This window comes from Xiphias gladius, chromosome 13, assembly GCF_016859285.1.
Source record: "Xiphias gladius isolate SHS-SW01 ecotype Sanya breed wild chromosome 13, ASM1685928v1, whole genome shotgun sequence".
NCBI lineage: Eukaryota > Metazoa > Chordata > Actinopteri > Istiophoriformes > Xiphiidae > Xiphias > Xiphias gladius.
In genome coordinates, this window is record NC_053412.1 from 3,178,046 (window position 1) to 3,192,598 (window position 14,553).

The 14,553-nt window shown below is 44.5% G+C and overlaps 1 protein-coding gene across 1 annotated transcript; it reads left to right on the plus strand.

Annotated features, from left to right (window-relative positions):
* The first annotated feature begins 4,033 nt into the window (after positions 1-4,033).
* Positions 4,034-8,800, plus strand: LOC120798366 (neuronal acetylcholine receptor subunit alpha-2-like). Its single transcript, XM_040142616.1, has 6 exons — positions 4,034-4,078; positions 4,363-4,472; positions 5,783-6,002; positions 7,177-7,679; positions 8,128-8,590; positions 8,675-8,800. Exons 1-6 carry the CDS (start codon positions 4,049-4,051, stop codon positions 8,798-8,800), a joined length of 1,452 nt encoding a protein of 483 aa, XP_039998550.1. The 5' UTR covers positions 4,034-4,048.
* Positions 8,801-14,553: the final 5,753 nt, after the last annotated feature.

Sequence of the window (14,553 nt, forward strand, 5' to 3'; positions counted from 1 at the left end):
GGACTCTGCCTCGCTGTGTCTCCGATGGAGCGGAGGAGGGATCCGACGCCGCTGTACTGCTGCTGCTGCTGCTGCTGCTGGGTCCTCGTCAACTCCGGTGAGATGCGGAGCTGATTTTATTGCGCAAAACGCTTTAAACACACAGAAAAGTATCGGTCACAATCCCATGACAGTCGTTTAAAACCTGTCGCCAGAGGCTTCCTGCCATCTATTAGTGATGTGATCATATCCGAAGCTGTTTTTAATCCCCGTGTTGCTATAATAGGATTCATCCGGCAAGTTTAACGTTCAACGCTGAGTTTATAACGACTTCATGAATCCTAGTGGTGCTGTGACCTCCTGTGGTTTCACATAGAAAGGTCTGTGTTGTACTCAGGGAGGATTTATTTGTTTTATTTGTTTTATTTTTTTTGGTTTCCCGTAACAACACAATAGTCACCTTCTTGAAAAACAATTTTAAAACCTACAAGACAAGTTGTTTTTAAAATATAGAGCCACTAAAGCAAAAATGTTGAGTCCGCCACTGAAGTGATGATCTTCTAATATCTCCGAGGACTTCACAGAGAGACGCTGCTGCTTGACGTTGATGCCGCAGTGGCTGTATGACACGATTGTGGGTGTTTTTCTACCTCCCGTGGTATCACATAGCAACTCGGGGATGATTTATGAAGCTCTTTTTTTTTCCCCCCCGCCACTGTGGGGACGTGTTCGCTGTAAGTCCACCTTTACGCGCCTCTTGGACGCGGCTGAGATGTGAGCAGAGCCGGGGACTGGACCGATCCCACTCGGTCCCAAGAGGAGAGCAAATTCAGTTCATGTCACGTTTGACACAGTGGCTGATTTAAAGTTGATAAATAAACCTAACCTTTTTTTTTTTTTTAGTTAAAATGCTTTTTTTTATTACTTTACTCACTGAGCACCACGGGTCACGTTGATCTGTCGTAGGGTGGGGGTAAAGACAACCGCTGACAAATTCCCCAAAACGCTAAACTCCGTAATGAGGATGAACGACTTCGCAGCATCTTGAATAAAGTCCGCGTCGTTGGAAAACCGGGGAAATACGTGTATTTATAACACATTGGCGTGAGCATCACTTACCGTGTTATCATTCTAGAGGATATCTGAGTCAGTTTAGAAAAAAAGATGATTTATACGATTCTGCGATCCAGACAAAATCCAGCTCCATTAAAACAAAACCTGCCACTTTTAGTTTTAAAAAAAGTGCGTTTCTATTACATTGATTATGAGGGGAAACGACTCGTACAGACAAAATAGTCGGGAGTGACCCATCACCCGTATCAGGGTTTCACAGAAATAACTGGTCCTAAACGCGACATAGCAGGGTAGAGACCATAGAATCCGGAGCTTGTCCGCAGACATCGAGGGTCTCCCCGCTGAGTCCTGGGACATAAGCTGCAGTGTAACCCCACCGCATGTTATCTGCTCCCCCGCCACAGGCGGAGCCTCGCGTCGAACATCGCTTTGTTGGTCACGAAGAGCCGATATAATCGCGAAAACCGGCATTACACGCTCATTCGCGCAGTTTGTGTCTCTTGGCTCGCCGTTCCTTGCAGGTGGTGGTGGGGGGGGGGGTAATCCTAAATTGCTTGCCGGCGATGCCAGATTGCTCACCCGATTTCAAAGCTTCGAGCCCAGGGGGACAGAGGGAGACAGAGAGAGACAGAGGGAGACAGAGAGACAGAGAGAGACAGAGAGAGACAGAGGGAGACAGAGGGAGAGAGAGAGAGACAGAGAAAGACAGAGGGAGAAAGAGAGAGAGGGAGACAGAGGGAGACAGAGGGAGAGAGAGAGAGACAGAGAAAGACAGAGGGAGAAAGAGAGAGAGGGAGACAGAGGGAGACAGACGGAGAGAGGGAGACAGAGAGAGACAGAGGGAGACAGAGAGAGACAGAGGAGACAGAGGGAGACAGAGGGAGACAGAGAGAGACAGAGGGAGACAGAGAGAGACAGAGAGAGACAGAGGGAGAGAGAGAGAGACAGAGAGAGACAGAGGGAGAAAGAGAGAGAGGGAGACAGAGGGAGACAGAGGGAGACGAGAGGGAGACAGGGAGACAGAGAGAGACAGAGGGAGACAGAGAGAGAGGGAGACAGAGGGAGACAGAGGGAGACAGAGAGAGACAGAGGGAGACAGAGAGAGACAGAGAGAGACAGAGGGAGACAGAGAGAGAGGGAGACAGAGAGAGACAGAGGGAGACAGGTCGAACCCCATGGGAATTAAAGCGGTTTATTCCAATCATGGAAATCTCTCCAGGGAGCGGGGACTGCTGGAAAAACCTGTATTTAATGTTGATTTACAAAGTTCCATTGTCTCCAACCGTGCAGCATAAAATTAAATCAAAGTGCAGTAGATGACATGCTCCGTGTACAGTCTGAATCTGGAAGATTTTATGAATAATCAAGGTCTCTCCAGAGAGTGGACACAGCGTCCCCCTCAACTGTAACGGCTTTGGTTCTAGCAGAAAAGAAAAAGGTTAAAAAAAATAAAAAAAATTGGAGGATAGCCCTTTAAAACCTTGGCAGGAGAGAAAGTTAAAGGTAAAAAAAACAACAACAAAGAAAAGCAGTGGGGGGGGGGGCAGAAAAGAGAAGTGAGAGCACTTGGGATAAGATTAAGATATTCGAAAGATTTGATCCAGTTTCTGGACATCGACATTCAAAAAATAAAAAGTGACGTAACAAAATAAACAAAATAAAGATGCAAATAAAGTTTTCTCCGATATTAAAAATGAGGAGAAAAACTTACGGCGGAGGCAAACTTGGTACCACTTTTTTATAAAGCATTTAGAAGTTGCAACTAAAGACTTTGTTAATGGTTAACAAATAATTTTCCCACTTTTGTAGATCACACATGAAGCCACGGAACGGCAGCTGTAAGTTTTATGGAGGATACGGTGCAACAAAAAAAGATAGGATGTCTTAATATGTGAGTTTAAAAGGGGCTGGTACTGGGATTTTGTTACTTTCAGCCGCAGCCAGGCTAGCAGTTTCCACCTGTTTCCATGCCTTATGCTAAGCTACGCTAACCTGCTGCCGGCTCCATCTCTTCCTCTCATCTAACTCTCGGGAAGAAAGAAGATAAACGTGTTTCCCAAAATGTGAGACTGCGCCTTTAATAAATCCTCACGGACGCCTCACTTTCTGACAAGAAAGTACAGTAACAGTATGTAATCTGTAATAGTAACAGTAGCGGGAACTTCTGCTTATTGTTTTCAATGCACATAAAAGATTCGCCTCAAATCTTTTATAATCATCGAACCAGAAGAGGTCATCCAGGATGGACATTTTACTACAAAATAAAATCCTTAAATCACCATATAATGAGCAGTAAAACATAAAATAGACCTGTGACCGATGTCACATGATCGAATGTAACAGGTTCTTATAATAATTTATAACATAGGAGCGATGTTTCCATCTCAGATAGTTTTAATTTATATAAAAAATGTTTAAAAAAAATCGATTAAAATAAACAACGCTGACATGTTGTTAATCATCTTGTGAACTCTTGGGGGATTCTGCCCGCCCCTCCCTTATGATCTCTCCTCCTCCTCCTCCTGCCCCGTCTCTCTTTGTCAGTGCTGGCTGAAGACTGGACTCGCGTCCACACCGAGGACCAGCTCTTCAGGAGCTTGTTTGGCGGCTACAGCAAGTGGACGCGCCCGGCGCGGAACATCACGGACGTGGTCATCGTCAAGTTTGGCCTCTCTATCGCGCAGCTGATAGACGTGGTAGGAGCACACATGAACTGTTTTGTCAAAAGTCAGAGCGCCTCCCCTTTTCACCCTCTGTCTTGGGTGCAGACACCTTCTAAAAATGTTTGGAAGTTCATAAACTAGAAACGTTCTTCTAATCCGATACGTGAACCAATAAGAGCCGATGCCCGGTTGTACTTCCCTCTTTTTCCCCATATCTTCTGTACAAAGACACATTTGTATTATTATATTGTATTATATTTAACACCGGATGCCCACAAACCGCTTATCCACTGTTTTTGTCAATTCTTGGCTCTTAGGATGAGAAAAATCAGATGATGACGACCAACGTGTGGTTGAAACAGGTAGGGAAGGTTTGTTAGTTTTGCCGTGTGTGTGTGTGTTTGCGTTTGTCAGCAAAGCTCAGTCAGTTTGCACAAAAAAAAAAAAAAAAAATTTTTTTAAATCGGACAAATATGAGTTCTCGAAAGCCGATGTTGAGTCAAAGCTGCTGCTTCTTGCCAACCCGATGTGTACCGATATTCATCATCTTTCAATTTGGCCTTTCTTGTGTGAGGAAAAAAACAAAAAAACAAAGAAAAAAAATCCAAAATCAAAAGTGTTTGAAACAGGAATTGTGTCTTGACAGGAATGGACGGATTATAAACTGCAGTGGAGCCCCTCCGACTTTGACAACGTGACGTCCATCAGAGTTCCTTCTGAGCTGATCTGGGTGCCCGACATCGTGCTGTACAACAAGTAAAGGAAAACCAAAAAAAAAAAAAAAACCCCAGCCACACACACACACACACACCAAACACACACACACACACACACACACACACACACACACACACACACACACACACACACACACACACACACACACCAAACACCGAACCACTGCAGTTTGCTTCAGTTGCATAACCCTCCTCATTTTTTACACTTACTGTCAGGGTAGTTTTCTGAATCGAAATTTACAGAATCATGTCAAAGTCTTCGCCTTCTTCGAAAAAATACAGAGCCACTACGTGATGCTTGCCTCCTTCAATTGTGTTGCATAGACATTACATAAAAATCATGACATGGACAGATCTGAGGAGTTTTTGTGCGCGTGAAACAAATTGCTTGACGCTGATTGGGCCGACACACAACACATACTAGTGTCAACCTGGACTAGAAGAAAGATGGGGGGAAAAAAAAAAAAAAAAGTTAGCTGATCTCAAGGATTGGAATTAAAGTATTTAATTTTCCCTGAAAGACTGCGTAAAACCCCATTACAACCTGCTGAAAAATGCGGATTTTGGTCATTCTTCGGGATATACAAGATATTTTTCGGTGTGCACACAAATCCCGGAACACGCACAGACACCCAGGGACACACATACTGTACCTAAACATAGGTGATTTTGAATTTCTGTACGCGGAGCCGGAAATGACCTGTAGTGATCAATTACCTGCTTGAGCCTTAAAAACGGCCTCATCGGCTGAAGAGCGTATGAGGAGGGAAGGTCACTGATATGGAGCCAGAGCATCCTGATGAGAGCATTTCTCCATATTCCTGCATACCCTTTGGTGATGCATGCAAATTACCCTGTTGAATAAATGACCCCGATTCTACTGCGGCTGCACAGCGATCTTGCATCACACAGTTTTAGTCAAAGTCTGGTTTCTTCCCTTCAGGGCGCGAGGAAGCACTAATTCTGAAATTTAGTTTGAAGGAGATGAAACTTTCTCCTCCTTCAGCATTTTGTTTGAACGAGCTTGCATCATGAATACCGTGGCGTTAACATTCGGTGATCAATTATTTAACACTGCCTCTGTAAACGGGCGTAGCTCCAGGTTTATTGATTCACCTTTTGATTTTGAAACATAATGAGACGGAAATTTGGGAGCCTTGCTGAATGAAAAAAATACATTTCACATGCTGAAAAATCCTTCCTCTTTCCTTTTTTGGTTGGTTTCCTCTCCTTTTTTCTTGTCAGTATTCCCTCGTCTCTTCCCACCTTTACTTAACTTTCTTGCCTTTCTTCTTGTCTTTTCTGCCCCTCATCTTCTTATTTCCCCAGTGCAGACGGAGCGTTCGCCGTCGCCCACATGACCAAGGCCCAGCTCTTTCACACCGGTCGCGTCCGTTGGGTGCCCCCGGCCATCTACAAGTCGTCCTGCTCCATCGACGTCACCTTCTTTCCCTTTGACCAGCAGAGCTGCAAGATGAAGTTTGGCTCCTGGACGTACGACCGAGCCAAGATCGACCTGGAGCCCTTTGAGAACACTGTGGACCTGAAGGTGCGAACGGATGGGTGTGGGATTGGACTGTTTGTTCTCCCCCTCGTCCTTTCTTTCTCCGTTTTGCTTTCCATTTTGTGCCATTTCGTCCCAATTGGCGTCTCTGTTCTCTTGTGATCCGCCACTTAATGCCAGCTCTGCCTCTTCACCTCCTCTTATCTACGGTTCACACATGTTCTATTCCAATGTATTGTTTTGCGGCAGGATGCCAACTACACACTCTGGTTGGGTTGGCACCAAATTGGGTTGGGATATCCATTGTGCTCATAGGATGAATCCTAATGCAGTGATGTAATGTTTTGTTGATCAACTGACCTTTTCTCTAGCGCCACAATGAGGTTGACATTTGGGTTTTGAGTAAAATGTCTGGACGACCATTGGACTGAATTGTTTTGATCCCTGGCACCTCCTTTCTGGTCACCGACATGTATGTGCATCACTCAAGTCGTGAAAGATGGCAAGCTAGGATTTTTCTGGGTTAAAAATCCAGCCTGCTGTGTCTAGAGGCAAAAATATTCTCTTTTTCTTATCCCAGCACTAGTCTTGTTTTGTCCCGTTTGTCTCAGTTCAGGCTAAGAGTCTACTTAGGCACAGCCGTCCTTTGAGCTAAACGATATGCTAATGTCAACATGCTAACATGCTCACAATGGCAACGTTAACACGCTGATATTTAGCAGACTTCAGAAAAACTGACATCTTAGCATCGCGCCTTAGATTGCTAACATTTGCTAATTCGCACCAAACATGAAGTACAGCTAAGGGGGATGGAAATGCCATTGGTTCTGCAGGTCTTTGGCCATAAACTGAAGTATTGGGAAAATTTAAATTGTAACCTGATGATGACGCCAGAGTAAAAGTTTAAGAATCACCAAAGTGATTAATGTTCATCTAGAGGGGGTCGTGAACCTGAGTACCAATATCATGCCAATGCATCCGAAATTTTTCGGGGATTTTACTAAAAGCCAAAAATGTCTACCTCATGGTGACACTAAAAGAAAAAGCGATGGGATCACCAAAGTTAGTAGGACTCATCTTCTGGGGACCGCGAATGTCTGTGCAGACTTTCATGGCAATCCATCAAACAGTTGTTGAGGTATTTTAGTCTGGACCAGAGTGGTGGACTGACAGAATTGGCCTAATAATGGCTAAAAAAAAAAAAAAATCTAATTTCTAGGATTACTGGGAGAGCGGAGAGTGGGCGATTGTCAACGCCGTGGGCACCTACAACACCAAGAAATACGACTGCTGCCATGAGATCTACCCTGACATCACCTACTGCTTCGTCATCCGCCGCCTCCCGTTGTTCTACACCATCAACCTCATCATCCCCTGCCTCCTCATCTCCTGCCTGACCGTCCTGGTTTTCTACCTGCCGTCGGACTGCGGCGAGAAAATCACGCTGTGCATCTCCGTGCTGCTGTCGCTCACCGTCTTCCTGCTGCTGATCACAGAGATCATCCCGTCCACTTCGCTGGTCATACCGCTGATCGGGGAGTACCTGCTCTTCACCATGATTTTTGTCACGCTGTCAATCGTCATCACCGTGTTCGTGCTGAACGTGCACCACCGGTCGTCAGCGACTCACACCATGCCTCGATGGGTTCGGGGGCTTTTCCTCACCGCGGTGCCACGCTGGCTGTGCATGAAGCGCCCACATCATGGTCTCGGGCCTGTCAGGTGAGAAAACAATGAAGGTCTTCATGTTCAGTGAATGTAAACCCCCCCCCCCCCGTTCTGTCACTGACAAACCCCCCTATAACAGACACTCAGTACGTACAGTAGTTTCTGTATTGAGATTTCAGATGCTGTTCAAGTATCATCATTTTACATAATCACTGACAGGTGCTCGACTGTTCCGTGGGATTCGCTGGCAAAATGTAGCGTAGGTGCCATGGATGCTACCATTCTTGTTCAATTGAGACCGTTTTTGAGGAAACTATATAGTCCAGATATTTCACACTCAGAATTTGGACACTTAAAAAAAAAAAAAAAAAAAAAATGTAAATTAGATATCGTATAAAACATAGGAAGTGAGGTTGGACATAGCACACATCGAACACCTCGCATTGAAAAATATTCTGCTCACTATTACGTTATTGTTGCCAAACGCCCTTTGTTTTCTCAGGCGGCGCCACCTGACTGATAAACTCCTCCCTCTCCGGACTCCTGGCCCCTCCCACGTCACATCCACTTGGATCACCGAGGAGTCGGACATCGATCTCCGTGGTTACCAGGACGACATCGGTTGCCATGGCGGCCACCAGCTGGACTCCTTGGATACCGGAGATGAAATTCACCACTGCGATCTTCACGGTTACCCAAACACGGATAACTTGGCGCGGTTTGGGATGAAGGTAGCCGGTCGGCCGAGGATGTCTTCCCTCTCTCCTCCTTCCCCTCCATCTCTTGGTTACACCCTCCTCCCGCAGAGATACTCCACGCTCAGCTTGGACCGTGACGACCCTTCCGTGGAGCATGGTTCGATCCGGAGCCCGTCGGCCTCCATGCTGTCTCCTGCGGCGGTTTCAGCCCTGGAGGGGGTCACCTACATCGCAGAGCAACTGAGAGCAGAGGATGCAGACTTCTCGGCAAGTGGCGCCCCTTTTTGTTGACGAGGACGATTAAGCTTGGGCTGTTTTTAGAAATCAGTATCTATCTTCTTGTCTCCCCAGGTGAAGGAGGACTGGAAGTATGTAGCCATGGTTGTAGACCGGATCTTCCTGTGGATGTTCATTATCGTGTGTCTGCTGGGGACAGTCGGACTCTTCTTGCCTCCGTGGCTCTCTGGGATGATTTAGATCCACACTTACGATCAAAATAATGAATAAAAGTATTACAAAATAAATAAATTATTCAGAGAAGGTGGGCTGGTATGTTCTGTAGGTATGGAAAAAGAGATTTCAGTCACGAAACTCATGTCTCTTAAGTTTCCTAGGAAGGAGGAGAACATTTTTGACCTGATTTTCTTTTTCTTTTTTTTTTTTCGAAATCTCGCAAATGTGATACAACTCACGCAGCGTGTAAAACTAGCGATTTACAGCAAAGTTTCAGTGATGTTTGTTTTTGTCCAACCAACAGTCCCAAACCCAAATATTCAATTTACTATGACAGGAAAGATAGAAAAAACAGAAACTACTCAGAATCAAGAAGCTGGAATCACGAAATGTTTGGTATTATGCTTAATAAATTTTCAAATGATTGATTGAATATAGTCTTTCAGCTGATTTAGAATTAAATCCTTTTCAAACAGGTGGATTGAAACATCCTTTCAGTCATTTCGAAATCTCCCTTACTCTTTCTTACACTGTGTATGTCTCTTGATTTCTGCAGAAGACGTAGTTTTCTTTGAGATGAGTCTCAATTTGCTTTGCCTCTGATGACACTGGCTTGCTAACAGGTAATGTTCACTGAGGAGAAAAGAAGAGGAAAAGCTGACAAAAGGCATAAAGAAGACTTGTGTTACTAAAGCAGGGTAAGAGGATTTTCAAGCTGTATAGAAAAAAAATTTATGTCAAGTAAAGGAGTCGAACTGTGACTTTTTCAGCCGCAGAGTGACACTTGAACATATTCCATCCTATCTAAATATGAAGGAAGCAGAGAAGATGAGAGAAATTGAGATGAAAGAAGATGTGGAAGGATGAGGGAGACGTAATAGTCCCTTACTGTGTAATTATTATGGCCCTGATTGGCTAATTAGGCTGAATTAAAGTAGCTGTCAGTCATAAGATTTTATAGTTTCTCTCCGGTCCTCACTATCATGTCTTCTCCATTCATTTCAACATGATATATTCAGGTCAAAAATACGCTTCTCTCAAAAGCAGTGACTTAACCCCACCACTGCAATCTCTGGAATTTTGTTCAACCTCTAGTACCATCCATTAATGGAGGCGAAAGAAGTTGTAGTGAGGTGGTTCTTCCATGCTCTTAGAGGCCCAACGCCATATGTCAAGTTTTTTTCAGCGTCTGAACCCAAGGACCGAACCTGGGGGCACACCACAATGCAGAGTTCCAGGTGAGGGGGTAGGGATCCAGCTAATGTAGGTAAACTGGAGACCTACAGCATTTAACATCACATTCATGTACATTCATGGAAAAGGTGTATGTTAAAAGAGTAGGTTACTTCTTAGAGCATAAAGGAGCCAATGTCAGAGTGGAATCCGTAGAGTCAGACCTTCAGTAGACCTTCCTTACCTCCTCATCTGGAACTCTGTATTGTGGTGTGCTCCCAGGTTCAGTCCTTGGGTTCACGCGCTGAAAAAAACTCGACATATGGAAGAAGTAAGGGCAGTTGTACACATAGATACTGAAAAAGGCAAATGACTTGATGTGGAGGCAATCTGGAGAAGAGGGAGAAATGTTGATCACGTGATTGAAAATCTTCAGAACGCTTGAAAGATTGTGTAGAGTTGCCCATGTCGTCGGGGGGTTTCATGCTTTCAGTCGCTAAATCGTGTTATACTGTATGTTTACAAAGAACAGACAGAGCTCAGAGCAGAACTTTAACTTAACTGAAATAAATGCTCTGTTAGTAGAAGCTTGCGAGTTGTCATCCTTACATGTTGGACGAGAGAGTATCGGGTTCGGCCAAAACGTTGAGGAAAGGAGCACCCCGCTACTGAGGTAAGAGCCATATGTCAATCGACGGCTCCCAGAGGAAAAGAAGAATCGGTCAGTAACAGATAATGGTCATCATGTTGTTCAAGATCATGTTTAAAGACAATTCAGTGTGTTGAATGTGTGATGATATATACAGATGGTTCAAAGAATGTGGATGATGGGCATGTGGGAATATATATATACATATATATATATATATATACACACACACACACACACACATACATATATATACACATTAAAAAAAATCTCCCCCTCACCCGCCTCCCATGGGGGGTGGTGGTGTGTCTTCCTCAAGCTCGGGTCCTCTACCAGAGACCTGGGAGTTTGAGGGGTTCTGCGCAGTATCTTAGCTGTTCCTAGGACTGCGCCCTTCTGGACAGAGACCTCAGATGTTGTACCCGGAACCTGCTGGAGCCATTCTCCCAGTTTGTGGGTCACAGCCCCCAGTGCTGCAACTACCACTGGCACCACTGTTGCCTTTACTCCCCACTTTTTATATACATACATATATATACATATTTATATATATATATACATACATATATGGGATACAGACAATGAAAGGAGACATTATTATAATATACAGTCTTAAACAGTTTAAAGGAGGATGTCATAGAGAGGAGGTAATCAGGCATGCAGGTTTTCAATCCACGTTTATATAACGGGGAAAAGTCGTCACGCAGCATTTTACGTCCAGGTTTCTCCCAGACCAGGGACATGACGATGACGAAAATGGAAAATCCTCTTTGACTTTGAGTTGCCATTTCATGCTCAGATGACTAAAGTAGAACAGTCTGGTTTTATTCAGCTAAAGAATGGAGCACTACATGAGTTCATTTATCTCATGTGAAAAGGGCATTGGTGATGTTCATCCCTGCTTTTTTTCTCTCCCATAAATGGCCATCACGAGATCCTGTTAGTTCCCCTACAAACCTGATTGCATTTGAGAGCATCAAGAAGCGGCCCCCCATGTTTATAAAAGCTTGTTTTGTCACTAATGGTGACCATGTCTTTTCTGCCCCAAGCTGTAGGACCCTGTGCCCGAGGATATGAGGCAGGGAAAGTCCATTTCCATCCAATTATAGTTGGATTTATTTAACTTTATCTCTCACTGTTTTCATTTTATTGATTTTTTGCCTTGTTAGCGGCAGTCTGCACTTTGGTGGTCCCCGGAGGACCGCAGATGGACCTATTTAAACATATTTAAAATCTTTGAACTACAAACGAAAACAGGCCTGAAGTTTCGAAATGCATTGAAAATATATATGTCCTTACATACAGTGTATCCCCTAGGTTGTAAATGGGCTGTACTTAGATGTTAGATTTTTTCTACCTAACAAAGGACAAGGGCTTCAAGGCCCCTCTCACCGATCCATTCACGCCTTCCTGGCTGCAAAGATACCATGCGAGTTGCTGGCTTGTCGGGCGCAATCTGGGGTTCAGTGTCTTGCTCAAGGACACGTTGACGAGGCACAAGTCTGTGCATGGCCGTACAGAAGGTTTTAGAGATACCGGGGTCCAAAAAGTGGGCTTGATTTTGATTTCCCTGATCTACATATTTGCATTTACAAAAGCGTGACATTTGATGTAATTTCTTAGCTTACAGAGAGCACACACACACACACACACACACACACACACACACACACACACACACACACACACACACACACACGGTTTGACTCTTGCTTTGAGTCTTTTGGTCTTTTTGCACGGTGCCTAGATTTTCCAGTGCCGGTCGTCCCGGTTTACAGCCCCCAAACCAGGCGGACAAAAGCGGCACGCATCCATCTGAGGAGTACAGGCGATCAAAGGGCACCGTTGGACGCATCAGGAGCCGAACCCCAAAGGGCTCACCTCCGCTGGAGTACAACGGCTTTTAAAGGGAGGGCATTTTGGACTTGCCAGGGTATTAAAAGCGCCGGTGCGACTGATAAAGATGGGTGGGGGCTGAGTTCCATTTAGCTGCTTCAGCTTCAGGGTTTCTGGTGGTGTTGAGGAGGATGATCACTGTCACACAGTGTCACCGGCTCCATGGGACACTTGAACCCATTAGTAACACTCAGGCATCTTCTGACCATTATAAATAAAACATGGCTTCTGTGAAATAGCCGCCCCCCAAAAAAAAACATTCATCCACACGAATCGTACCGAACATAAAATACTTGGGCAGCGCCCATTTGAATGTAACGTGAGTTTGTCCATATACTTTTGGCCATTTAGGCTCTTCAGCTCTTTTACTGTCTTTCAGATGTTGTCTTGCACGAATGAAATTTTATGCACTAATGAAGGACTCAGCTTCCCAGTTGTTAGTGATTCAGCAGCAGCAGTTCATGTCTGTTTGTTCAGTGTTTGAAATGAAGAAAAAAAAAGAAACACGAACCCATTTTATATTTATTTTTCAGTATCAGATATTGACAATTTGTGATATTGCAGCAACATGAAAACCTTGACGGATGTTCTCTTCCCAAGTGTCTGAGAGCAGATCGACAAAGTACTACACGATATGCTTCTTCTTCTGCGAAGTAAAACATGTATCTGCAGTGGGACTGCCATCAGCAGTGAGTCTGACAATGTGGTTCATGTCACAGCAAGATGAATTTTACCCCCCCCCCCCAAAAAAAAACATAAGATGATGGTGCTGAGCTGCAGAGATGCGCACACGAAAAAGCTGCGGTGCGGCTTTACAGTGGAGGGAGGTGAGTGAAGAGCAATGACTCCCCCTGGTGGTACAGACAGATCATTGCGGATTAATGTGGCAGTTTTATACATGGATAGAGGGTGAGAAAAACAACAACAGCAAAAAAATAGGTGATAAAATATGCAGAATGTTCTTTTTTGCCCCCAGCGAAGACGCTTGTCTCAACTGGACTTTTTCAAGTAGAAAGTGGTTATTTCAAATTTCGCTTTAGCTGCTTCAGGTTTAAAACAAGCCCTGGAACTGCTTTCTTAAAACCTGTGTACAAGAGGCCACGAACTTCTTTAAATTTAAAAATAAGTGTGAAACCAAATTGCATAGGAACAAAGAGTGGAATAAAGAAGTGCAACATGCAACCTGAAGATTGGCCCCTTGCATCCTTTTGAGGAATATTTAGACATTATTCTAAATTTTGGTTCGGTTTTCTTGACCTCAAATGAGCTGCACTGTTTTATTTATCGACAAATTCATTTCCCTCTCCGCTCACTACGAGGAGATCAATAGTCAGGCTCAGCAGCTCTAAAAAGAAGTGGTTTGTTCGACGCGTTGTTCGATCTAATCGGAAATCAAGAGCGTCTAAAGTTGTTCTGCACGGCCACACGAAAGGGCGGGCTGAGAACTGGCTGTAACGGGGGGGGGGTGATAGCGTTACAGACAAGTGCAGCACCAGGAATGCCTTCGAGGACAGACTGTCCGATAGCGTGAGAGGTCATCCACCATTTCTACGATTTACTGTGGTGAAACGACAAAGACACGCAGAAGGTACAGAGTTCTTGAGGCGGTGACAACAGGCTTTCCGGCCCACCTTCGAATGTTGCCTTTCTAAACAGGTATAAACACTCTACTTTGTGTCGGGTCGGTGTGCTTTGAATGGTTGTGAAAGGAAATGTAAGGATAAGCCAAGAGCAGAAACCTTTGTACAGTATCGACATAAAAAACCCAGAGATTTCAGTCTGTAAAGTGACGACTCTTTGACATAGAAGTCTGGTGATTTTCTCTATTTTTTTTCCCCCGGTAAACAAATCCCATGAAGTAACTTATTCTTCTGTGCCGCAGAGCTCCATTTTCATCCAGAAACTATCAAAAACATATCACTGAACCAACCTGTTGCATTGGATGACGATGAACACACACACACACAGACACACAGACACACACACAGACACACAGACACACACACACACACACAGACACACACACACACACACACACACACACACACACACACACACA